Genomic DNA, 24,924 nt, shown 5'->3' on the forward strand with positions numbered 1-24,924 from the left:
GTTTTCCACCTGTTGCATAAAGACAAAAATAATGTACATTGAATTTCTAATTATTATTATTTTCTTGCTAGCTTCTAGCTTTGTCACATTCGTGCAGCCTAGCCCAGGTAGACATTTACGGAATGTACACGACTGACAAGCCGTCAAACAGGTTTGACAGATGGAATATTTGCCGGTTAGGGTTAGCTAGCTAGTCAAATGTCTTGGTAGCCGAAGTTGCGAACTGTTTTAGCATAGGCTACTGGACTACCACATATAGCACATAAGCGTTAGCTGATTACGCTTTCTGCCAACTAATTATTTGGTTAAGTGGGCTAAAGGAAATAGTAAAAATGACTTGGCTACTGCAAAACTTCAGAGGAGGATTATTTTATGGTCGTCTAGTGCAGCTGTAAATAGCACACGCTATAATGAAACCACTACAAAATGGGATGCCTGCATTTTCTGACTTCGCACAGGTGGACCGTGGTCGGAGCCGCAATGTCAAGGCCAAGAGACGCCACCTCCCACCCCAGTGACCACAGATTGTAGCCCCTACTGTAGCTCAGTCCTCCGCAGTAATCCGGAAGTGACGCAAGCTGTACCTCATTGGTTCAGAACAAATATTGGTACTGTGCCCAAATGACGCAATAAATCATGAACTCGACCCATGGACAGTCATAAGACGAATAAAATACACCTATTATGACTATTTGTTCTTGTGAGAGAAAATTATTGACTTTGTATTTTGATCGCATTTGTACCGTAGACTTACATGGAAACCGGATATGAAAACACCTATACTGGAGCCATCCGTAGTGGCGCTAGTGAGCAACCAGGAACTACAACACCAGGAAATGAGCTTCAAAAACGAAGTCTGGTTTTGGCCGCTTGTACCACACCTGTTGCTTACGGTGTTGTCACCCTTTTTAGTATAATTTGGTTTGATTGACAGTTAATTTATTCAGTAGGTGAGAGTATAAGCTTTCTAACGATGTATAACATGTCTGATTTTGCTTTCGGAATAGCGTTTTATCGGTCAGCGTAACCGAAAATTTTCTTATATGCCAGTGTCTAAATAAATAATACGGTAGGCTATTATGCGAGCAGCACGCAGGTCGCGGGTTGATATTTCGTCTTTTGTTTCGTTTTTTCTCAATGTCCTATCTATTATTTGAAATGTGTATTATTATTCTATCTGTCTATGTGCATTCTCTGCTAAGCTAAGCAATGGATTGAATTTGTCTGACGTAGTATTGCACCGTATACCGAAACTTCAGTACTTTTTCCGTACTTAAAAAAATAAACTGTTTGGTATTAGAATTTCCCGACATTCGGTAGTTTTGTGTCAAATGTAAAAGCCAGGGAAATGTGTCTCCCGCATTACCGATTGAGAGGATGAAAACTGTAATTTGTCAGAATCTTCGCTAGGTGGCAGTAGCAACTAAGGTTGGCAAGTGAGGTGACCTGCGCTTCTGCATTCTTCGTGGTTGATACAGCGCCAGCTTAGACTCAGTTCACTTCAATAGCAATAGCTGTTCTAATTTGTAAATATTTTATTATAAGAAGATGCTGTATTGTTATTGAAATATGCTGTTTTTAGATATATTTTAAAGTGAAAGACTTAAAGATTATTTACTTTACAATTGTTTCATTTTTGAAATATATTTAATATAGTTTTCTATGGTTTAGTGTTGTAATACTATAGTCCTATGCTTATTGATATGTTGATCAAGCTTCAACTTAAAGGTTGTTAATAAACCAGGTTTTTAATGAACCGTGAATTCGAAAATGGTCATCCCTTGTGGACATTACGTTTCTGATCTATTAAGGTAATTTAAGTATCGTTAGGTACCGAGTATTGAATCAGTATCGTTTCAGTATCAATTATCGTGATACTAAACCTGGTATTGGTATCAAAGTCAAAATTTTGGTATCGTGACAACACTAGTGTGACACCTTTTTTAGTTGCGGCATGGAACCGCTGCAGCTGTACATACACACCGGGCCATTTAACTGTTACGACATGCCATCTAAGTGTTACATCATAGTAAAGGCCTTTACGGGAAGCGGCCAGGACACATCCATGGCGACGCAACTAAGTCATCCGCCAGCGGCTCTTAGCACAGAATTGGCCATAAGTCATCAATATTTTATACAATCATCATGATATTCAGTAGATATGTTTGGGTGAAGGTATATGCTCATGAGGACAAAGCCATTTTAAAATTGCTGCATAGGGGGCGCGATAGTGCCAATGCTTGGACGCCTCCCAACGCCGCTTGCGGCTTTAATTATTATAATTATTATTACAGAAAAGTATGATGAACAACAGTATATCAATAACGATGTAATAAAAACAGCAAACCAATAATACAATAAATACTACTACTATTCCTACTACTACTAATAATGCACCTTTGCCTGATTTATCATACTTACCCATGTAGGATCAGAGACATTTTCTAAAAATAGCCACTCCTTTGCATGTGTTTAAACCAAAAAGGGAATCTCTGCATGAGCTCAGGGGGCAGGACTCCAGGAGGGTATTTAAACATGAGAGAGCACCACATCCTGTCATAAAAGCATGGAGGCGATGTGGACCACACTGGTTCTAGCACTGATGGCTGGAGCTCTCACACAGGCAAAGGGAAGGTCAGGGTCTGGGTGCACACTGCAGGGAACCCCCAGGCCTGCTTCAGTCTCCGAACCTGGGGACTTTGTGATCGGAGGCGTTTTTACCATCCACTACAAATTGATCACCGCTGAGCATAACTACACCAGCCGACCCAAAGCGCCGCAGTGTACGGGGAGGTCAGTGAAGAGAGGCAGAGCATTGTACAATGTGGCCACTGTGGAGACAGTCATATGTTCAGATTCTGGGAATGCATATTTATTAGTATAAACAAAATGTGTTGTGAAATTAATTACTTAGATCAATTGCAGAGTGTAGCTAAATATACTGTTATTTAAATTGCTCAACATTTATAATATTATGATCTCAACAGGTTTACTCCAAGTCTTAAAAAAAAAGCCTGTTAAGTTAATACATGCTATCGTTGTTTTATTATGTTATAAAAAAGTAAGATATATGTTCTATCATTCTCAAGATAAGGCATTGTATGTCCTTGCAAGCGTGATGTAGTCACAATTAGATCAAAAGAGAAAATTTAGCAACTTTAAAAATATACATGTTCTGTAATTTTAGAAGTCAAATAAGTATAAAATATATAAATGAGCTTGGGCTATGTATAACCCCAGTACCAAGATAACCTTTTTAAAATAATGTGTTTGTTTTCATGGTGAGCCCATATAATACTTCTTTCTTAATTGAATATAAATATAAACCATAGCCAATCAAATAAAAAAGTTGCATGTTCTGTTATGTTTATTTCAATATTTTTGACACTGTATATTGTTGTTCACAACAGGTTGGATTTCCGGCAAATGCGCTTTGCTAGAACCATGGTTTTTGCCATCAAGGAGATCAACAACAGCTCAGAGCTCCTGCCAGGTGTAACTCTGGGCTACCAGATCCATGACTCCTGTGCCTCTGTGCCAGTGGCTGTGAAGGTGGCATTCCAGCTGGCCAATGGCATTGAGCCAGTTTTCTTTCCCACCCAGTCCTGCTCAAAGTCTGCCACTGTGCATGCTGTTGTGGGCGACTCTGGCTCCACTCCTTCCATCGCCATGTCCAGAATTCTCGGACCCTTCGGCATCCCCCAGGTGAGCTCCATCTGCCCAGTCCCCATTGCATGTTCCAATAAATTACCTGAAATTATTATGATATAATCATCCTTGCATTCAAAAATGTATTTGAAATAAATATAGAGATGAGCCATTAATATATAGGATATTGTCTTCATATTATGCCTTTATGTAGCCAACAGACACATAGAAAATATTTTTCAATAATGAGCCGGACATTTTCATGGCAATTTGGTCTTACTTTTGGTTTTGTAAATAAACACCTATAGCCAAAATATTTCTTGCAGATTAGATTTCTCCTACAGGAAACTTTGAATTTGCTGAATGGCTACAGAAATTTGTGCACAGTGCTAATGTATTAGTGCTGAATAGACAGACATAAGTTGGTATGTATGAAGACAAATATGTTGATTCACAAATATTCTTGGTTAGAATTAAGTTACATTCACTGTTTAAAATTTGCATCTTTTCTTTCATGGAGCTATAGGTGAGCTATTTTGCCACCTGTGCCTGTCTTAGTGACAAGCTACAGTTCCCCACCTTCTCCAGGACCATCCCCAGTGACTACTACCAGGCAGCTGCCCTGGCTAGACTAGTCAAGCATTTTGGCTGGACATGGATTGGAGCGGTGCGGAGTGACTCAGACTATGGTAACAATGGGATGGCCGCCTTCCTGCAGGCTGCACAGGCAGAGGGCATCTGCGTGGAGTACTCAGAGGCACTCTACAGGACAAACCCTCGCGCAAAAGTGCAACACGTGGCAGAGGTCATCAGCAGGTCCACGGCCCGCGTCGTTGTGGCGTTCATTGCCTCGGGCGACATGCTGGTCTTGCTGTCAGAGCTGGAAGGCAGGCTGATGACCCCGCTACAGTGGATTGGGAGTGAGGACTGGGTCACTGACCGCATGATGTTGCAGTTTCGTCTGTTTAGCGGTGCCATCGGCTTTGGCATCCCCCGCTCAGTCATTCCAGGGCTGCGGGACTTCCTCTTGGACCTGGGGCCGGCACAGGTTTCCCACTCACCGCTCCTCACAGAGTTCTGGGAGAGCGCTTTTGGCTGCAGCCTGGGGGGAAGTCAGACTGTAGCGGGTCAGAAAACATGCGATGGAAACCAGAATCTGCGAGATCTGCAGAACCCCTACACAGACACGTCCCAGTTGCGCATCTCTAACATGGTATACAAGGCTGTGTATGCAATAGCCCATGCCATACACAGCGTCATCTGCACAGATGAACCTAACGCTCCACTCCATTGCAACACAAGTATCCGAGTTGAGCCACTGCAGGTAAACAGTCCAGCACACAATTTTTCAACTATAAAGGGTTTAAGGGTATCAACACTGTTATTACTATTATTATTATTATTATTATCATTATTAGGCTGATGCCCTAATCCTGTGTAATTTAGAGAGCATTCAATGTTACAGTGCAAATTACAAATAATAACTGAGTGAGCACAGTTTAAGGTATAACACACAACCTACTACCTAAAAGGCCACACCAAAATATAGCATTCAGTTACTTAAATCCTGACTGGAATGTGAAAGACCTGCTAAATTTTTAGTTGGGCACAAAAATGTTGGAAAGAAATTTACTACTGCCGAAATTGTGAGGACGTGGTTATTGGGGAATACTGAGTGGATGGTTAACATGGAGGTTGAGTCAAAGTTCAGCTGGTCACTAGCAGGTGTACTATCAGGCATCTGGCTCCCTCCCATTAGGTCATGGAGCACCTGAGAAAAGTTAACTTCTCCAGGAATGGGTACGCAGTCTCATTTGATGCCAATGGGGATCCAGTGGCCACTTATGAGCTGGTGAACTGGCAGGTGACGAGGGATGGGAACATGGAGTTTATGACTGTGGGCCACTATGATGCATCTGCCCGAGATGGACAGGTTTTCATCATTAAGAAGAACATTACCTGGGCAGGCAGCCAGCTGCAGGTAATTTCACATTCAAATGTAATTTTCTTAGACAGATATGTTGGCATGATTGAGTTGGCTCCATGTCTATTGCTGTGATATTTGTTTGAAGGTGCCTGTGTCAGTGTGCAGTGACAGCTGTCTCCCAGGCACTCGGAAGGCCATGCTGAAAGGAAGGCCTGTTTGCTGCTACAACTGTGTGCCCTGCGCTGAGGGAGAAATCAGCAATGCTACAGGTACACTGCATGCAGGCTCTCACAAATTGGGGGAAACACTATGTGTTCATGCCAGACAATGCTGATGCGTTTAATTTAGGTGTGAAGTAGAAAATTTGTGTCAAATCCATGTTTCAACCCACAGCCCCCAGGCTCAGTTTTCCCCCAGGCTTTGATTTAATTCTGCTCACTCCTGAACAGGGTTTTCTCTCTTCTGTGCAGATTCCCTGAACTGCATCACTTGTCCAGCTGATTACTGGTCGAATGCCGAGAAGGATGAATGTTTACCCAAACCTGTTGAATTCTTGTCCTTCCATGAGATTCTGGGGATCATCCTTGCAGCTTGTTCTGTAACTGGGGCCTGCTTGGCCACCATGGTGGCTGCCGTGTTTTACAGACACAGGGACACTCCCATTGTGAAAGCCAACAACTCAGAGCTGAGTTTCTTGCTGCTCTTTTCCTTGAAACTGTGTTTCCTTTGCTCTCTTACCTTCATCGGCCGGCCCTCTGAGTGGTCCTGTATGCTGCGCCACACTGCGTTTGGGATCACCTTTGTTCTCTGCATCTCCTGTGTTCTGGGAAAAACAATAGTGGTGTTAATGGCTTTCAGGGCTACACTTCCAGGCAGTACTGTGATGAAGTGGTTTGGGCCTCTGCAGCAGAGACTGAGTGTTGTTGCTTTCACTCTCATACAGGTACTTATTTGTGTGCTTTGGTTAACAATATCCCCTCCTTTCCCCTACAAGAACATGAAGCACTACAAAGAAAAGATCATTCTAGAATGTGATGTAGGATCAGCAGTGGGGTTCTGGGCTGTACTGGGTTATATTGGGCTCCTCTCTGTATTGTGCTTTGCTTTAGCTTTTCTGGCTCGTAAGCTGCCAGACAACTTCAATGAAGCCAAATTCATCACATTCAGCATGCTCATATTCTGTGCAGTCTGGATCACCTTTATACCAGCTTATGTCAGTTCACCTGGAAAGTTCACTGTAGCTGTGGAGATCTTTGCAATTTTAGCTTCCAGCTTTGGTTTGATCATTTGCATTTTTGTCCCTAAATGTTTCATAATATTGTTTCGGCCGGAGCAAAATACCAAAAAGCACATGATGGGGAAAATGCCATCACAATCTCTCTGAAGCACACAAAGATTCAGTAATATTGATGGATGATTGTATTGTTATGTTTGTTTTATTATTCTGCTACTGTATATTTTTTAAAGAGAAAAACACACATATCTGTAAATATCTCTGTGGACCATATTTGTACCTCTAATATTAACTTAGCTGGAGCCATAGACAATTGGGGATTTCATACCACCAATAAAAGATTGATGAATCAGAGTGATTGTGTTTTCTGAATTTTCTGTAAATTGCTCAATTGTTCAGTCTGCCTGCAGAGGGCATGTGCTGGAGGCAGGCAGAGTCAGTCCTACTCCTTTGGGTGCTGCAGAGGGAGCGTGGTGTAGGGGTGAAGTCTGCTGCCAGCCTAACAATATACATCATCATCGTGCTTGTTTTTCAGGGCTGGGAGGGCATAGCTGTTTTTGGTTTTCTCTTTCCGTAATCATTTGCTTTAAAAGTCCTGTGTGAATATGACTTTAGCAAAGGACTCCCACAGATATTTAGCAGATTGCTCTCAGGGATTCAGAGAAACACAGCATGATCACATGCTGTTTATTGTTTATCTACCAGCTGTTCTCCATCTAACAGAACGGGTGTATAGGGCTTACGTAGATTTCTGAGCATAAAATTAGCACCTTCCACATGATTGATTTGGAAATTACATTAAACTCTGTGAGTAAAATCAAACAATTTTCTACTGTTACCTCCACAGCCAGTGGAAGTTCATTGAGTTTCATGAGACTGACTTAGCTCTGCAGTTCACACAAGTAAATCTCTCTGCTTCAGATCCTAATTAGAAACACATCATTTGCCACTTTTGTCAGCATGAAACACTCTTCACTACAACAATCCAGTTAAAGTGATAATGTGGAACACAAGTGGTAACAAGTAGAGGCACTTCAAAGGGTTCTTTGAGACAATATATTTTTGGGGGGTTGTGGTATGCCAAACATACTGTTCTTAATGAAATTTCCTGCTAATGACCTAGATTGATATTAGTATTCAATTTATTTTCTAATATATTTTGCCTTGAATCGGGCATGGGCTTCACTGTCAAGAAGTATGCACTTCTGACTCCAGTTGCCCCTATTTGTCTTCCCCTTAGATTTTAAAACCAACATTCCCTAAGCCACTGTTCCTCAGCAAGTTCAGAAGTCTAAATCGCTTAAAATACCCTGCCAAACATGCCCCACCAACCACCATTCAACCATACAGAATATTAATGGGGCAAACATATGTCTGGATAGGTTTGTAAGAATTTATTCAATATGCCTCAATTTGTATCTCTGTTTATATATTTATTTGATGCTTTCTGTAAAGTGAATGATTGCATGTTTCTTGATATCAATGTCTGTTTGTAAATGTGATTGCTATATGCTGCTAGGGAAATGTTCCCATTGGAGTAATGAAGTATCCATGTATGTATGTATGTATGTATGTCCAATATTTTTTACAATCAGTATTTTACATTTTACAAATACAAGAACTCGTACAAAAAACTGTCCCAAGTGTGGGTGTATTTTATTTTGTATTTTAGATCCATTTGTCAAAATAGTCTACCCGAGAACTACATCCTTCAGGTCACCTCTTAGATTTTTGATTTAGTTAAGTGAAGTTTAAAATGTATTAACATGTGCAACTGTAGCGACCATAACAAGTGATCAGTGGACATTTGCTACTAGTAAAAAAATACAAGTAAATGCATTGATAGTCTGGTGCATTTAACTAATCTTGTATATCACGGAAAAGGTGTGATTTGTGCTTTTAATGGAACATTGTTAGAAACAGTTCATGCTCAAATTGCATTACAGTAATAAAAAACAGGGTTACTGTGTGTTTGTTTTTATTTCTTTAAAGTTATATTTGGCATATGTTGTAGCCTATATCACAAGGTTTGAGTCTCCATTATATTTTCCATGCCAAAAAATCATGGAAAGCACTATAAGACAAGACACGGAACAGCCAAAAAATAGAGATAAATTGTATGGAATCAGTGACACTTACAATTACTCTGATAAACACCCAGCAATAGAAATAATTACTCCTCTGGGAGAAATAAAAGATGACCTAGAACTTCCATTGAACCACACAAAGTCCCCATTCCATCCCGCTAATAGACAACCCTTGTATCATTATGCTCTCGCATCTGTTTCATCTGTTTCATTTAATTTGTGGCTACATTACAACTGTAGCCACAACTGGAATATCACAGTCCGCATTTTGTCCTGTGCTGACCATAGTGCTGGATATGCTCTAATCTCACATGAGAAGATGCATTAATTTCCCCACATTCAAGTTTTTTTAACTGTGCATTTTAAGCTATGCCTCATATGCAGAATGTGATTAGTAGGAAGTCCCATTCACTGACTGTGTAATTAGCTGTAGCCTTTGTAAATAAGATGTTAATTTAATGCAGACTGTGTACGCACCAACATACCTGCATCAAGCCACATTTTGCGCTGGAAGTTTCATGTAGGTAACTCTGGCCATTTATGTTAATTTACGCCTTCATGTACATTGTGTGCATCATGAATAATTCCTCACATATTTAATTGGTTTTGATACTTTAATCTTGATTGCACACTTATGCCCTGCAAATACTACCATCATTCTTATATCTGCTGTGTGTTGCCACAAAGTGATTCAGCTTTAAGAGATTGCCTTTTTAAGTGATTGGGAATGTAGTGGTAAACGGTATGTACGAATATGTATAGATACAGTATGTTGCCCGGAAATTATACCCTTTGTTTAAGAATTCTAATTTCTGTCAAAATACTGCTCATATAACATGTTCCTCCCTGAAAAAATAATGGTTCCATAAATTTGGGTAGACAATTTTTACAGTATGTATTTAGTGTCAAATTAACATAAATCAAAGTCACTTGGGTACTGAATTAGTTTCAGGCTTGTAATGATTCCATTCTGTTCTGTTTTACTACTGTGTGTGGTTTACTGTGCCTGTGTGGTGAGAAGAGGATTCTTATGAGGATCAAAGACAAAAAAAATGAAATTGTGACTGTTGGTCATTTTGTAAATAATACATTGCCACACCTCTGCATGTGTTTCCCCCTGGAGGGAATGCCTCTTCCTCTCCATGAGATCAGGGGGCTGTGCTTCATGAGGGTATTTAAACATGAGAGAGTGCCACATCCTGTTATTAAAGCATGGAAGTGATGTGGACCCCACTGGTACTGGCACTGGTGGCTGGAGATCTCACCCTGCCAAAGGTAAGGTCAGGGTTGGGGTGCACACTGCAGGGGACCCCCAGGCCTACTTCATTCTCTCAACCTGGGGACTTTATGATCGGAGGCGTTTTTTCTATCCACGACTATGTGATCACCACTGAGAACAACTACACCAGCCAACCCAAAGCGCCGCAGTGTACGGGCAGGTCAGTGAAGAGAGGCAGAGCATTGTACAATGTGGAGGCCACTTTGGGGACAATCATATGTTCAAATTCCAGAGATGCATAAAAATAAATGTAAACACAATATGCTGTGGAATACATTGCTTTGATTGGTTGCAGAATTTATTGTAAATAAAATTGCTAAACACTTATGAAATTACATCATCTCCATGGGTTTACTTTTAATCTTAAAAGACAAGTTTTTTGTTTTATGCATATTGTCGTTGTTTTATTATGCTGCAAATAATTTACAAGATGTACTGTATATTTAGTTTAGTTTCAGTTGTTTAATTTTTAGGAATTACATTCAAGTTAAGGAACTAGGAAAATCTGTTGATCTTCACGGTGAGCCCATGTAATACTCATCTCTAATTTCAATCTAAAAATGAAACAGCCAATTTAATAAAAGTAAAAAGCATATTTTAAATACTCATTTCACACCTTGTTGCATATGTTATGTCTTATAAATGTTTGTGACTCTTCATTTTGTTCACAACAGTTTAAATTTCCAGGAACTGCGCTTTGCTAGAACCATGATTTTTGCCATCAAGGAAATCAACAACAGCTCAGAGCTCCTGCCAAATGTAACTCTGGGCCACCAGATCCATGACAGCTGTGCCTCTGTGCCAGTGGTAGCGAAGGTGGCATTCCAGCTGGCCAATGGCATTGAGCCAGTCTTCTTTCCCAACCAGTCCTGCTCAAAGTCTGCCACTGTGCATGCTGTTGTGGGTGAGTCTAGCTCCACTCCTTCAATTGCCATGTCCAGAATTCTTGGGCCTTTCGGCATCCCCCTGGTGAGCTCCTCCTGTCCAGTCCTACATCGCATGTTCCAATAAATTATGTGAAATAGTTATAATATAATAATCTTTGCATTCAAAAATGTATTTTAAATAAATATAGAGATGAGCCATTATATGATATTTTGATCATATTGTGTTTTTATGTATCCAAAGACACATATTTTTGAATAATAAGCCTGCTGCTTTCAAGGCAACTTGGTCTTACAAATGTTTCTGTGAACAGACATTTTTATCTATTTAACTACAATACTTCTTTCAGTCAATATTCCTCCTATAAGACACTTTGCATTTGCTTAATGGCTACAGGAATTTGTACAGAGCACTAGTGTATTAGTGCTGAATACACATAAGTAGATAGGTAGGAAGACACACCAATATTCGTGAATAGAATAAAGTTCTATGGTTTAAAATGTGCATCTTTCCTTTCATGGAGCTACAGGTGAGCCATTTTGCTACCTGTGCCTGTCTTAGTGACAAGCTGCAGCACCCCACATTCTCCAGGACCATCCCCAGTGACTACTACCAGGCAGCTGCCCTGGCTAAATTAGTCAAGCATTTCGGCTGGACTTGGATTGGGGTGGTGAGGAGCGACTCAGACTATGGGAACAACGGGATGGCCGCCTTCCTGCAGGCCGCACAGGCAGAGGGCATCTGCGTGGAGTACTCAGAGGCATTCTATAGGACCAACCCTCGCGCAAAAGTGCAACGTGTGGCAGAGGTCATCTGCAGGTCCACAGCGCGAGTCGTTGTGGCATTTGCTGCCTATGGAGACATGCTAGTCTTGCTTTCTGAGCTGGAAGGCAAGCTGATGGCTCCACTACAATGGATTGGGAGTGAGGCCTGGGTCACTAACCACAAGATGTTGCAGTTCCGTCTGTTCGCCGGTGCCATCGGTTTTGGCATCCGCCGCTCAGTCATTCCAGGGCTGCGGGACTTCCTGTTGGACCTGGGGCCGGCACAGGTTTCCCACTCACCGCTCCTCACAGAGTTCTGGGAGAGCGCATTCGGCTGCAGCCTGGGGGGAAGTCAGACTACAGTGGGCCAGAAACCATGCGATGGAAACCAGAATCTGCAAGATCTGCAGAACCCCTACACAGACACATCCCAGCTGCGCATCTCCAACATGGTGTACAAGGCTGTGTATGCAATAGCCTATGCCATACACGGCATCATCTGCACAGACAAACCTAAAGCTCCACCCCACTGCAACACAAGTATCCAACTTCAGCCACGGCAGGTAAACAGTCCAGTACACAATCTTTCAACTATAAAGGGTGAGGACACGAACATACAGAACCTATTGCCTAAAAGGCCACAACAAAATATAGCATTCAATCACTTCTTAAATCTATTTCAATCTGCAGAATGGGTTCTTTTCATGGTGAATCTGAAAGTTCAGCTCATTTTTATGCTGGCCATAAGAACCTGGGAAAGGTACATATCACAGATGCGACTGTGAGGATGTGGTTATTGCAGAGTGGATGGTTAACATATAGGTTGAGTGGAAGTTGAGCTGGTTACTAGCAGGTGTACTATCAGCCCTCTGGCTCCCTCCCATCAGGTCATGGAGCACCTGAGAAAAGTGAACTTCTCCAGGAATGGGTACAAAGTCTCCTTTGATGCCAATGGGGATCCGGTGGCTACTTATGACTTGGTGAACTGGCAGGTGATGAGGGATGGGCACATGGAGTTAGTGACTGTGGGCCACTATGATGCATCTGCCCCAGATGGACAAGTATTCATCATTAAGAAGAATATTACCTGGGCAGGCAGCCAACTGCAGGTAATTTCACATTGAAATGTAATTTCATTAGACAGATATGGTGGCATGTCAGAGTTGGTTCCATGTCTATTGCTGTGATATTTGTTTGAAGGTGCCTGTGTCAGTGTGCAGTGAGAGCTGTCCCCCAGGCACTCGGAAGGCTCTGCAGAGAGGAAAGCCTGTCTGCTGCTACGACTGTGTGCCTTGTGCTGAGGGAGAAATCAGCAATGCTACAGGTACAGAGAAGCTGAAATAATTAACTCTATGTAGCACATTAACTACATCACATTTAGCAAAAGTACATTCTTGTATCAATGTACTTGATGCAGGCTCTCGCATGTTGGGGGACTCATTTGTAAATTAATGAGCTTAGTCAAGACAATGTTGATGAGTTTAATATCAGTACAAGGATCTGAAGCAAAAGATTATTATCACATGTTTCAATCCCACAGCGCTCAGAGCCTGCTATTCATGCCCTGACCTCTTCTGCACACTCCAGACTAATGAGATTTCCTCTTTCGTGCAGATTCCCTTGGCTGTATCACCTGTCCAGTCGACTACTGGACGAATGCTGAGAAGGACGAATGTGTACCAAAACCTATTGAGTTCTTGTCCTTCCACGAGGTTCTGGGGATTATCCTAGCAGCTTGTTCGGTGACTGGGGCCTGCATAGCCATCACAGTAGCTGCTGTGTTTTACAGACACAGGGACACTCCCATTGTGAAAGCCAACAACTCAGAGCTGAGTTTCCTGCTTCTCTTTTCATTGAAACTGTGTTTCCTTTGCTCTCTTACCTTCATCGGCCGGCCCTCTGATTGGTCCTGTATGCTGCGCCACACTGCGTTTGGGATCACCTTTGTCCTCTGCATCTCCTGTGTTCTGGGAAAAACAATAGTGGTGTTAATGGCATTCAGGGCTACACTTCCGGGCAGTAATATCATGAAGTGGTTTGGGCCTCCCCAGCAAAGACTGAGTGTTCTTGCTTTCACTCTCATTCAGGTCCTAATTTGTGTGCTTTGGTTAACTATATCCCCTCCATTCCCCGCCAAGAACATGAAGCACTACAAAGAAAAGATCATTCTAGAGTGTGATGTAGGATCAGCAGTGGGGTTCTGGGCTGTGCTGGGTTATATTGGACTCCTCTCTATATTGTGCTTTGTTTTAGCTTTTCTGGCTCGTAAGCTGCCTGACAACTTCAATGAAGCCAAATTCATCACATTCAGCATGCTCATATTCTGTGCAGTCTGGATCACCTTTATACCAGCTTATGTCAGCTCACCTGGAAAGTTCACTGTAGCTGTGGAGATCTTTGCAATTTTAGCTTCCAGCTTTGGTCTGATTGTTTGCATTTTTGTCCCTAAATGTTTCATAATATTGTTTCGGCCTGAGCAAAATACCAAAAAACACATGATGGGGAAAATGGTATAAAATCTTTCTGAAACACAGAAGCAATTCTCAGTAATGTTCATGGATAACTTTATTTAGACTGTCTGGCATATGTTATTCTCCCACAGTATATTTCTTAAAGTGAAAAACACACATATCTGTAAATATTTCTGAAGACCATATTTTTACCACTGTTAACTTAGTTGGAGCCATAGACCATTGGGTACCACCAATAAAATATTGATGAATCAGAATGCTTGTGTTTTCTGCCTTTCGTATATACTGTGCAGTTTTTCAGTCCTCACTGAAAATGCACCAAAGTAACAAGATTAGAACTTAGTTTCGAAGTTTTAGAAGATTTAGAAGAAGCAACGCCTGTCTGCAGAGTGCTGTTGAGGGCAGACAGAATCAGTCTTACTCCTTTGGGAGCTGCAGAGGGGCGCAGGAGGTGTTGTTGAAGTTTGCTGCCAGCCTAACAATATACATCATCATCAAGCTGGGGGTGTTTGTTTTTCAGGGCTGGGAGGGCATAGCTGTTTTTGGCCCATTCTATCGGGAGGGGAGACTTGTTTTTGTATGGCAATCATTTGATTGAAAATCCCTGTGTGAATATGACTTTAGAAAGGGACTCACACAAATATCCAGAAGATTTCTCACAGGGATTCAAAGAAACACAGCATGATCACATGCTGTTTATTGTTTATCCACCGAGCATTCTCCATCTAACATAAGTGGTGCACAGGGCTTATTTTGATTTCTGAGCACAAAATGAACACCTGCCACATATGATTTGGGAATTGTGTGAAACAGTGTGAAGAAAATCAAACAATTTTATTCTGTCATCTCCACAGCCAGCAGAGGTTAACTGATGTTCATGAGACTGACTGACCTATGCAGTTCACACAAGTAAATCTTTCCACTTCTGACCCTAATTATAAACTCAGCATTCATGACTTATGTCAACATGAAACACTCTACAATAGTCCAATTAAAGTGATAATGTGGAATGTGTTATTTGCGACAAAATGTCTTTTTTGGGGGGTATGTACTGGTATGTATTCAACAGGCTGTACTGAAAATTTTTTATTGTCTGATTGTGTATTGCCGCAGATAGCCAATTACACTGGGACGGATCTGGCAGTCGCTGGCTAGCTATCAGGCCCCTGTCTCTCTGCCGTGATTTAAACAAATGCGCGCCATTAAAATTTGCCTTATACCCATTTGCATAACCAAAATCAAGTTCCCCATGTGAAATATGTTTAGACCATAAACCAAATGTAGCCTACCAATGTAATTTATTAAGCTATGGCTGTTAAGCTATTTTAGCATACTCGCGGCTTATTTCTCCATATCGTGATAACATTTTGGCTGTATTGACAGCAAAGTTGTATCATCCGAACCTGCCTAGAGCTGTTGACTATCTGGCACCTGTCTTTCTGCCTTGATCTAAATGGTTTGCACCATTAAAATAAGCCTTTAAAGGCCATTTAAAGAAGCAAAACCAAGTTTCCCTTGTGAAATAATTTTGGGTCATTTCAATTGAAAAATATCGCAATGTCTGTGTTCGGCTACCAGCAAAATGTGCATGTTTCTCAAAACTGCATGTAAGGTTGGGTACTGATTTCAACATAGTCTAACCCCGCCTGCAATAAACTACAAGATGATAGCCGAACTATGGGGCTGCAAAATAGGCTTCTATTTACATTGTGGGCATTTTTCTCATTATTTAGGCTTATTAGATAGCCGCACAAGGCTGATCCACGGTTAGCCTGACAGTGGTGGGACTTGCGCGTAGCCTATCAGAACCCCCAAACACGGCCGATGGATTTAGAAAAATCTACAAGGATGTCTGAAAATTGACAGTATTAATTTACACTCGTTTTAAGTTTCCTGCAAAAGGTTAGCTATAGACTAGCATTAAAGTTTGCGGGTAGCCTTATATGCAGACGGTGGTGGTTGGTTGGCTCATTCTAGTTCTTATACAGTTCAGTGGGTACTGCCCACAGAATGGGAATAACACAAAGATCCACAATGCATTAAAATGTAGCCGACATACAAACTGCTGGGTTATACTCAGCCTTTTCATTACTCGTCTCTGGCCACCAATGCCACTCATTCCGTTAGCAGCCCTCAGGTGATAAAAGGCCACAAAACAAGGAGTCTCCCCATCCCCTGATAACTTATTTCACACTAAACCAGTGGTGCACAAACTGTGGGGGGCGACCAAAGTTTGGGTCGTGGGAGATATCTATTGGTTTGTGCAATCATTATGAGTAATCCTGGATTTATACCAAACACTGCATTCCTGCGGCACTCTAGCCAGAAGTAATTTATTTTCAATGGAGAGAGGGTGACCCACGTAATTCCTACTGCACTCTGCTAAAATTTCACCAATTGACCAAACTGCTCATAGTAATTGTGCGTGAGGCTCTTGCTTGGATATCAAGTTCTTGTCTAGGCCAGTGGTGCACAAAGTATGGGTCGACCTGCCAAACTTAGATCACATGGGATATCTATTTGGTCATGGTATCATGTCTTAGGTCACAGGATATATCTATTTGGTTGCGGTACTGTGTAGGCTACACCAACACTGCAATTAGGCCTGTATGGAAAAAAATGTTAGTATTCAGTAATGTTATTCTGCATTTGTACATATAAATGCTAAATAGACTAAATAAAACTAGCTAAAATCCACTTTTTATTGATTGAATTTATCCAGTTAGTCAGAATTATTAGCACTCATCCAAGAGAAAAGGAACAAAAGGAACTAAAATCCTGTCCAATGTTAAGATCATTCATTCAACTTCAGAGTGTGATACATTTCTCAATGCAAAGGCCCCATTTGGGAAATTTTGCAATTTCTATCCCCTTTGTGCAAGCCCCCTAGTGGTCGGCATGCCAGCGTGCTCCGATAGCTAAACTCAGACATTCATTGCTCCTGCAACAAAACTATGAGTGGAAACAACAACCTGTGTTTTTGATTTATTAGTGCATGATACACTATAACAATACTAGTTTTTAAAGCAGACTTCACACAGAATTTTGGCAGGAAAGTAAAAGTAATATATTATATCGCCTAATTTTCCAGTGTGTGCAATGCTTAAGAGCCTACTTTAAAGTCTGGATAGTTTAAAAATTGCAAGATATTTAACAATGACAAATTCTATTCTGTTACACATCAACAGGAAGCAACCTTCCCAAGTTAGCTGGCTACCTAGGACAATGGCACCTTGGGTGAAAGGGGCAGGAAGAGACACTGCAAGAAGAGAGTGAGCGATTGCTGTCCCTACCTTTTATACCTGGTGGAAGGGGGGGGGGGATCTTCACACCACCGGTGGGTGACAAAGATCTAGAATTCTGCGCACACAGATGATGTCATCAGATGCATGTCAATTGTGCTTCATGTTCTTAAAGAGAGTCATTTCCATTTGACTACCTTGAATTCCTTGCCACAGATCCTGCTAGCTGTGACGTAAATAAAATCCAAAGCACTGTTAGCTTGCTGTTAGCAAAGTAATTACTTGGTTTAAAAGCGGCATCAGAATGTATCCCAGTTGTACCTGGCTATTTAAATCACTAACTGTAACATGAATGGTTATGTGATGGCTATGTGTATTTATGAGTTAATGAATATTTAAACCATAAAACTCCAGCCATGGTAAACAAATAAGCAAACAAAACATTTATTATCTTAAAGGGATAGATCACTGGTATAAAACATTTTGTGGAAATTTACCCCATTGTATTTGGTAGGGTGAATACTAGCAACATCAGATCTGCCTGGCTTGTCTCTTGCCTAAATCACTACAGTACTAATAACTGTCAATAGTGGGAAAAAAACATATCTGCTTTATGTCAATTAATTTGCTGTATATTTTTCCCATTTTTTTTAAATGTAGTATTTTCAGTTAATCTTGTTGATGATAAATATAATTTATATAATATCTGACAAATTAATGTTTGTTGTCTCATTATGTAATATAGTTCTGAAGCAGGGGAGAGTTGATACTGACAGTAATTATTGCTGCAACAGGATGTCAGGGACGTTTTTGGTTCATGTATCAGTGAGATTACAGCACACTCCTCAGTTCAGTTTTACTGTTGTGTGTGGTTTACTGTTCCTATTTGGTGAGAAGAGGATTCTTCTGAGGAACAGAGAAAAAAATATAAAACAAATCATGAAAGTTGGTCGTTTTGTAAATAATGCAAAGCCACCCCTCTGAATGTTTTTCCCCAAGAAGGGAATGCCTCTTCCTGTCCATGAGCTCAGGGGGCAGGACTCCAGGAGGGTATTTAAACATGAGAGAGTGCCACATCCTGTCCTGAAAGCATGGAGGTACTCTGGACTACATTGGTTCTGACACTGGTGGCTGGAGATCTCACCCTGCTGAAAGTAAGGTCAGGGTCTGGGTGCACACTGCAGGGGACTGCCAGGCCTACTTTATTCTCCGAACCTGGGGACTTTGTGATTGGAGGCGTTTTTACCACTCACGACTATGTGATCACCACTGACAACAACTACACCAGCCAACCCAAAGCGCCACAGTGTACGGGGAGGTCAGTGAAGGGAGGAAGAGCATTGTACAATGTGGAAGCCACAATGTTGGGGACAGCGATATTTTCAGAATCTGGAGATGCCTAAAAATTAATATAAACAAAATATGTTGTGAAATATATTACTTAGATCAATTGCAGAATGTAGATTAAATATACTGTAAATTAAATTGCAAAACATTTATTATGTTATGATCTTCACAGGTTTCCACTTCGTCAAAAAAGACATGCCTTTTAAGTTTATTGTTTAATACATGTTGTCATTGTTTTATTACGCTGCAAATTATTTACACGGTATGTGTGCATTTCATTTCATTTTGTGCAAACAATATTTTTTCCATCAGTCTAACCTTCAAGTTAAGGCATTACACATCCTCACAGCAGTCATGTACTCACATATAGGTTAGAGACAATTTTGAAACTTTAGAAATATACATGGACTGTAATTCTAGAAGTAAAATTAATTACAAAATATATAGATGAGTCTGGACTATTTTTATAACCCTAACACCTGCCATAATCTGTTGATTGTCGTGGTGAGCCCATGTACTGCTCCTCTCTAATTTAATTTTAAATATGAAACCAACCACAATATGTCAAATTAAATAAAAAAAGCATGTTTAAAATTTTTGTCATTTCACACCTTGTTGCATATTCTGTAATGTTTATGTCAATGTTTTTTACTCTTCATTTTGCTGAAAACAGTTTGAATTTCCGGGAACTGCGCTTTGCTAGAACCATGGTTTTTGCCATCAAGGAAATCAACAAAAGTTCAGAGCTCCTGCCAGGTGTAACTCTAGGCTACCAGATCCATGACTGCTGTGCCTCAGTGCCAGTGACCGTGAAGGTGGCGTTCCAGCTGGCTAATGGCATAGAGCCAGTCTTCTTTCCCAACCAGTCCTGCTCAAAGTCTGCCACTGTGCACGCTGTTGTGGGTGAGTCTAGCTCCACTCCTTCCATCGCCATGTCCAGAATTCTCGGACCCTTTGGCATCCCCCTGGTGAGCTCCTCCTGCCCAGTCCCCCATTGCATGTTCCAATAAATTAACTGAAATAATTGATGTAACTATCGCTGCATTCAAAAATGTATTTGGATTAAACAAAGAGACAAGCCATTAATATGTAGGATAGTTTGTTAATATCGTGTCTTTATGTATCCACAGACACATGGAAAATATTTTTGAATAATAAGCCAGCTGCTTTTATGGCAACTTGGTCTTACTGCTGTTTCTGTGAATAGACATCTTTACCATCATTTCCAAATATAGCCACAGTATTTCTTGCTGTCAAGATTCCTCCTTCAGGACACTTTGAATTTGCTGAATGGCTACAGGAATTTGTGCATAGCGCTAATGTATAAACAGAAAAGTAGGTAGGTAGGTAGGTAGGTAGACAGATATATTGGTTAACTATTCCTGATTAGAATAAAGTTGTATTCAAAGTTTAAAATGTGCATCTTTCCATTCATGGAGCTATAGGTGAGCCATTTTGCTACATGTGCCTGTCTTAGTGACAAGCTGCAGCACCCCACCTTCTCCAGGACCATCCCCAGTGACTACTACCAGGCAGCTGCCCTGGCTAGATTAGTCAAGCATTTTGGCTGGACTTGGATCGGAGCGGTGCGGAGCGACTCAGACTACGGGAACAGTGGGATGGCCGCCTTCCTGCAGGCCGCACAGGCAGAGGGCATCTGTGTGGAATACTCAGAGGCGTTCTATAGGACCAGCCCCCGCGCAAAAGTTCGACATGTGGCAGAGGTCATCAGCAGGTCCACAGCCCGCGTCGTTGTGGCATTCGCTGCCACAGGCGACATGCTGGTCTTACTTTCGGAACTGGAAGGCAAGCTGATGGCCCCACTACAGTGGATTGGGAGTGAGGCCTGGGTTACTAACCACAAGATGTTGCGGTTCCGTCTGTTTGCCGGTGCCATCGGCTTTGGCATCCGCCGCTCAGTCATTCCAGGGCTGCGGGACTTCCTGTTGGACCTGGGGCCGGCACAGGTTTCCCACTCGCCAATTCTGACAGAGTTCTGGGAGACCGCATTCGGCTGCAGCCTGGGGGGAAGTCAGACTGCAGCGGGTAGTAAAACATGCGATGGAAAACAGAATCTGCGAGATCTACAGAATCCCTACACAGACACATCTGAGTTACGCATCTCCAACATGGTATACAAGGCTGTGTATGCAATAGCCCATGCCATACACAGCATCATCTGCACAGACGAACCTAACGCTCCACCCCACTGCAACACAAGTATCCAAGTTGAGCCCCGGCAGGTAAACAGTCCATTACACAATCTTTCAACTATAATGGATAAGGACATCAACACACAAAACCTACTACCTAAAAGGCCAAACAAAATATAGCATTCAGTCACTTCAAAAATCCCTTTAAATCTGCAGAATACATTTATTTTCATGATGAATCTGAAAGACCTGCTCTTTTTTATGCTGGCCATAAGAACCTGGGAAAGGCACATATCACTGCTGAGACTGTGAGGATTTGGTTATTGGGGAGTGGATGGTTAACATAGAGGTTGAGTGGAAGTTGAGCTGGTTAACGACAGGTGTACTATCAACCCTCTGGCTCCCTCTCATCAGGTCATGGAGCACCTGAGAAAAGTTAACTTCACCAGGAATGGGTACAAAGTCTCCTTTGATGCCCATGGGGATCCAGTGGCTACTTATGAGTTGGTGAACTGGCAGGTGATGAGGGATGGGCACATGGAGTTTGTGACTGTGGGCCACTATGATGCATCTGCTCCAGATGGACAGGTGTTGATGATGGAGAAGAACATTACCTGGGCAGGTGGCCAGCCACAGGTAATTTCATATTCAAATGTAATTTCAATAGACAGATATGTGGGCATGTCCGCGCTGGCTCCATGTCTATTGCTGTCATATTTGTTTGAAGGTGCCTGTGTCAGTGTGCAGTGAGAGCTGTCCCCCAGGTACTCGGAAGGCTGTGCAGAGAGGAAGGCCTGTCTGCTGCTACGACTGTGTGCCTTGTGCTGAGGGAGAAATCAGCAATGCCACAGGTGCAGAGAAACTGAAATAATTAACTCTATGTAGGACATTATTGTAACGTCTATGTAGCACACTGTACTGCATTTAACATGAGTTAATTCTGAATATGTATATTTTCATAAATACTTTGCGGGCTTTTGCATGTTTGTGGACGCACCTGCAGCTCAATGAGCTTTGGCAAGACAATGTTGATGAGTTTAACATCAGTACAAGTGAAGCAGAAAACTAGTCACATGTTTCAATCCCACAACCCGCAGGACCTGTTTTTCATGCCCTGACCTCTTCTGCACAGTCCTGAATAATGAGGTTTTCTCTTTTGTGCAGATTCCTTGGACTGTATCACCTGCCCAGCTGACTACTGGACGAATGCTGAGAAGGATGAATGTGTACCCAAGCCTATTGAGTTCTTGTCTTTCCATGACGTTCTGGGGATTATCCTGGCAGCTTGTTCTGTAACTGGGGCCTGCATGGCCATCACAGTGGCTGCCGTGTTTTACAGACACAGGGACACTCCCATTGTGAAAGCCAACAATTCAGAGCTGAGTTTCCTGCTGCTCTTTTCATTGAAACTGTGTTTCCTTTGCTCTCTTACCTTCATCGGCCGGCCCTCTGAGTGGTCCTGTATGCTGCGCCACACTGCGTTTGGAATCACCTTTGTCCTCTGCATCTCCTGTGTTCTGGGAAAAACAATAGTGGTGTTAATGGCCTTCAGGGCTACACTTCCAGGCAGTAACGTGATGAAGTGGTTTGGGCCTCTGCAGCAGAGACTGAGTGTTCTTGCTTTCACTCTCATACAGGTCCTTATTTGTGTGCTTTGGTTAACTATATCCCCTCCTTTTCCCACCAAGAACATGAAGCACTACAAAGAAAAGATCATTCTAGAATGTGATGTAGGATCAGCAGTGGGGTTCTGGGCTGTACTGGGTTATATTGGACTCCTCTCCACATTATGCTTTGTTTTAGCTTTTCTGGCTCGTAAGCTGCCTGACAACTTCAATGAAGCCAAATTCATCACATTCAGCATGCTCATATTCTGTGCAGTCTGGATCACCTTTATACCAGCGTATGTCAGCTCACCTGGGAAGTTTACTGTAGCTGTGGAGATCTTTGCAATTTTAGCTTCTAGCTTTGGTCTGATCTTTTGCATTTTTGTCCCTAAATGCTTCATAATATTGTTTCGGCCTGAGCAAAATACCAAAAAGCACATGATGGGGAAAATGCCATCAAAATCTCTCTGAAACACATGAAGAAATGTCAGTAATATTGATGCATGTTTGTATGTCGTATGTTTGTTAAATTATATTATATTTCTTTTAGTGAAAAACATACATATCTGTAAAATGTCTGAGCATGATATTTTTACCACCAACATTTAGTTCGCTGGAGCCCCAGACCTTCAGGGATTTGATACCACCAATAAAATATTGATGAATCAGAATGCTTGTGTTTTCTGCCTTTTGTATATACTGTGCAGTTTTTCAGTCCTCACTGAAAATGCACCAAAGTAACAAGATTAGAACTTAGTTTCGAAGTTTTAGAAGATTTAGAAGAAGCAACATCTGTCTGCAGAGTGCTGTTGAGGGCAGACAGAATCAGTCTTACTCCTTTGGGAGCTGCAGAGGGGCGCAGGAGGTGTTGCTGAAGTTTGCTGCCAGCCTAACAATATACATCATCATCAAGCTGGGGGTGTTTGTTTTTCAGGGCTGGGAGGGCATAGCTGTTTTTGGCCCATTCTATCGGGAGGGGAGACTTGTTTTTGTATGGCAATCATTTGATTGAAAATCCCTCTGTGAATATGATTTTAGAAAGGGACTCCCACAGATATACAGCAGATTTCTCACTGGGATTCAAACAAATACAGCATGATCAGATGCTGTTTATTGTTTATCCACCGAGCATTCTCCATCTAACATAAGTGGTGCACAGGGCTTATTTTGATTCCTGAGCATAAAATTAACACCTGCCACATATGATTGGTTTGGGAATAGTGTGAAAGTGTGAATAAAATCAAACAATTTTATACTGTCATCTCCACAGCCAGCAGAGGTTAACTGAGGTTCATGGGACTGACTGACCTATACAGTTCACACATATAGAGGCCTATTAAATAAATATAGAATCTTACAAACCTATCCACACATACGTTTACCCCATTCATGCACAGTATGCTTGTACACACAGGGCCAAGTTACTTGAATTTAGGAAACACTGGGTAGTATTGCTTTGGAATACAGATTGTTTAGCTAAAATTTTGATATCAATACTTTTAATGGCAGGCCTAGATTTGAATGAATGGCTTATAGACATTGCTTTGTATGTGTGAGGTATTTTTGTATGCTGAAAACGTGCTTTTCATAAAATATCTTGTCTTTTTGTACTCTGTTATGAGTTGGTGATAATAGTAATTCATATAAATGTAGGCTGAGAGACATGCATACACATGCATGCAAACACACATTCTAGCTGAAAGAAACATGTATTCAAGAATTTTTGCTTTACCCTGAATGAGAAATAAATGAAAATGTATTTCATATTTTCAAATGGAAGCATTTTCAAAGGGCTATTGTAAACGACAAACCTACTAATTGTTTATATGTCAGAAGAGGTTATATAGAGTTAGGTAACATAATGTAGAAGTGTGGCATTGTAGTGTATAGCGGCAGAGCGGTGTATTTGACATTGTAACTTTTTAAGGAAATGGATATACATGCTGTGAAGAAGTCATTATCTTGCACCAGTTTCTATATGACCGGTAACGTTACCTACTGGACCGAAGTGCAATGCTGATTATTGAGTTTAATTTGACAGCCGTCTCTACTGTTATACAGTCAGTCTGTCGTCTTGTTAGAAAGGTAGCTAACGTTAAACTTGTCAAAATGCCGAAAGTGGAGCTGTGTAACGTGTGGGTAAATTTCATTTGCTGTTGTATGAATACAGATATATAATTGACTTTCCCACAAAGATCTTCTGTACAGTTATACAGTCGGTCTGTTGTGTCATTAACAAGGTAGCTAATGTTAAACAGTGAAAATGTCGAAAGTGGAACT

The 24,924-nt window shown here is 41.5% G+C and overlaps 3 protein-coding genes across 3 annotated transcripts; all 3 read left to right on the top strand.

The window, feature by feature from the left end:
* The first annotated feature begins 2,593 nt into the window (after positions 1-2,593).
* On the top strand, positions 2,594-8,314 carry LOC135236450 (extracellular calcium-sensing receptor-like). Its single transcript, XM_064302849.1, has 6 exons — positions 2,594-2,793; positions 3,411-3,705; positions 4,175-4,972; positions 5,408-5,629; positions 5,721-5,844; positions 6,046-8,314. The coding sequence occupies exons 1-6, from the start codon at positions 2,603-2,605 to the stop codon at positions 6,957-6,959; spliced, it is 2,544 nt and encodes an 847-aa protein (XP_064158919.1). The 5' UTR covers positions 2,594-2,602; the 3' UTR covers positions 6,960-8,314.
* Positions 8,315-10,130: 1,816 nt separating this feature from the next.
* LOC135236129 (extracellular calcium-sensing receptor-like) lies at positions 10,131-14,542 on the top strand. The gene is made up of 6 exons (XM_064302332.1): positions 10,131-10,335; positions 10,850-11,144; positions 11,590-12,387; positions 12,712-12,933; positions 13,025-13,148; positions 13,439-14,542. Exons 1-6 carry the CDS (start codon positions 10,244-10,246, stop codon positions 14,338-14,340), a joined length of 2,433 nt encoding a protein of 810 aa, XP_064158402.1. The 5' UTR covers positions 10,131-10,243; the 3' UTR covers positions 14,341-14,542.
* A 4,103-nt stretch (positions 14,543-18,645) lies between these two features.
* Positions 18,646-23,543, top strand: LOC135236055 (extracellular calcium-sensing receptor-like). The gene is made up of 6 exons (XM_064302216.1): positions 18,646-18,855; positions 19,558-19,852; positions 20,330-21,127; positions 21,452-21,673; positions 21,765-21,888; positions 22,202-23,543. Exons 2-6 carry the CDS (start codon positions 19,592-19,594, stop codon positions 23,113-23,115), a joined length of 2,319 nt encoding a protein of 772 aa, XP_064158286.1. The 5' UTR covers positions 18,646-18,855; positions 19,558-19,591; the 3' UTR covers positions 23,116-23,543.
* Positions 23,544-24,924: the final 1,381 nt, after the last annotated feature.

Source organism: Anguilla rostrata, chromosome 12 (genome assembly GCF_018555375.3).
Source record: "Anguilla rostrata isolate EN2019 chromosome 12, ASM1855537v3, whole genome shotgun sequence".
Lineage (NCBI taxonomy): Eukaryota > Metazoa > Chordata > Actinopteri > Anguilliformes > Anguillidae > Anguilla > Anguilla rostrata.

Excerpts from the sequence above, each read along its gene's own strand:
- LOC135236450 (XM_064302849.1), top strand. The coding sequence starts at position 2,603 with ATGGCTGGAGCTCTCACACAGGCAAAGGGAAGGTCAGGGTCTGGGTGC. Across the intron at positions 2,794-3,410 it reads GCGCCGCAGTGTACGGGGAG|GTTGGATTTCCGGCAAATGC; the intron begins GTCAGTGAAGAG and ends TGTTCACAACAG. Across the intron at positions 5,845-6,045 it reads AGAAATCAGCAATGCTACAG|ATTCCCTGAACTGCATCACT; the intron begins GTACACTGCATG and ends TCTTCTGTGCAG.
- LOC135236129 (XM_064302332.1), top strand. The coding sequence starts at position 10,244 with ATGATCGGAGGCGTTTTTTCTATCCACGACTATGTGATCACCACTGAG. Across the intron at positions 11,145-11,589 it reads GGCCTTTCGGCATCCCCCTG|GTGAGCCATTTTGCTACCTG; the intron begins GTGAGCTCCTCC and ends ATGGAGCTACAG. Across the intron at positions 12,934-13,024 it reads GGGCAGGCAGCCAACTGCAG|GTGCCTGTGTCAGTGTGCAG; the intron begins GTAATTTCACAT and ends ATTTGTTTGAAG.
- LOC135236055 (XM_064302216.1), top strand. The coding sequence starts at position 19,592 with ATGGTTTTTGCCATCAAGGAAATCAACAAAAGTTCAGAGCTCCTGCCA. Across the intron at positions 21,128-21,451 it reads TCCAAGTTGAGCCCCGGCAG|GTCATGGAGCACCTGAGAAA; the intron begins GTAAACAGTCCA and ends CCCTCTCATCAG. Across the intron at positions 21,889-22,201 it reads AGAAATCAGCAATGCCACAG|ATTCCTTGGACTGTATCACC; the intron begins GTGCAGAGAAAC and ends TCTTTTGTGCAG.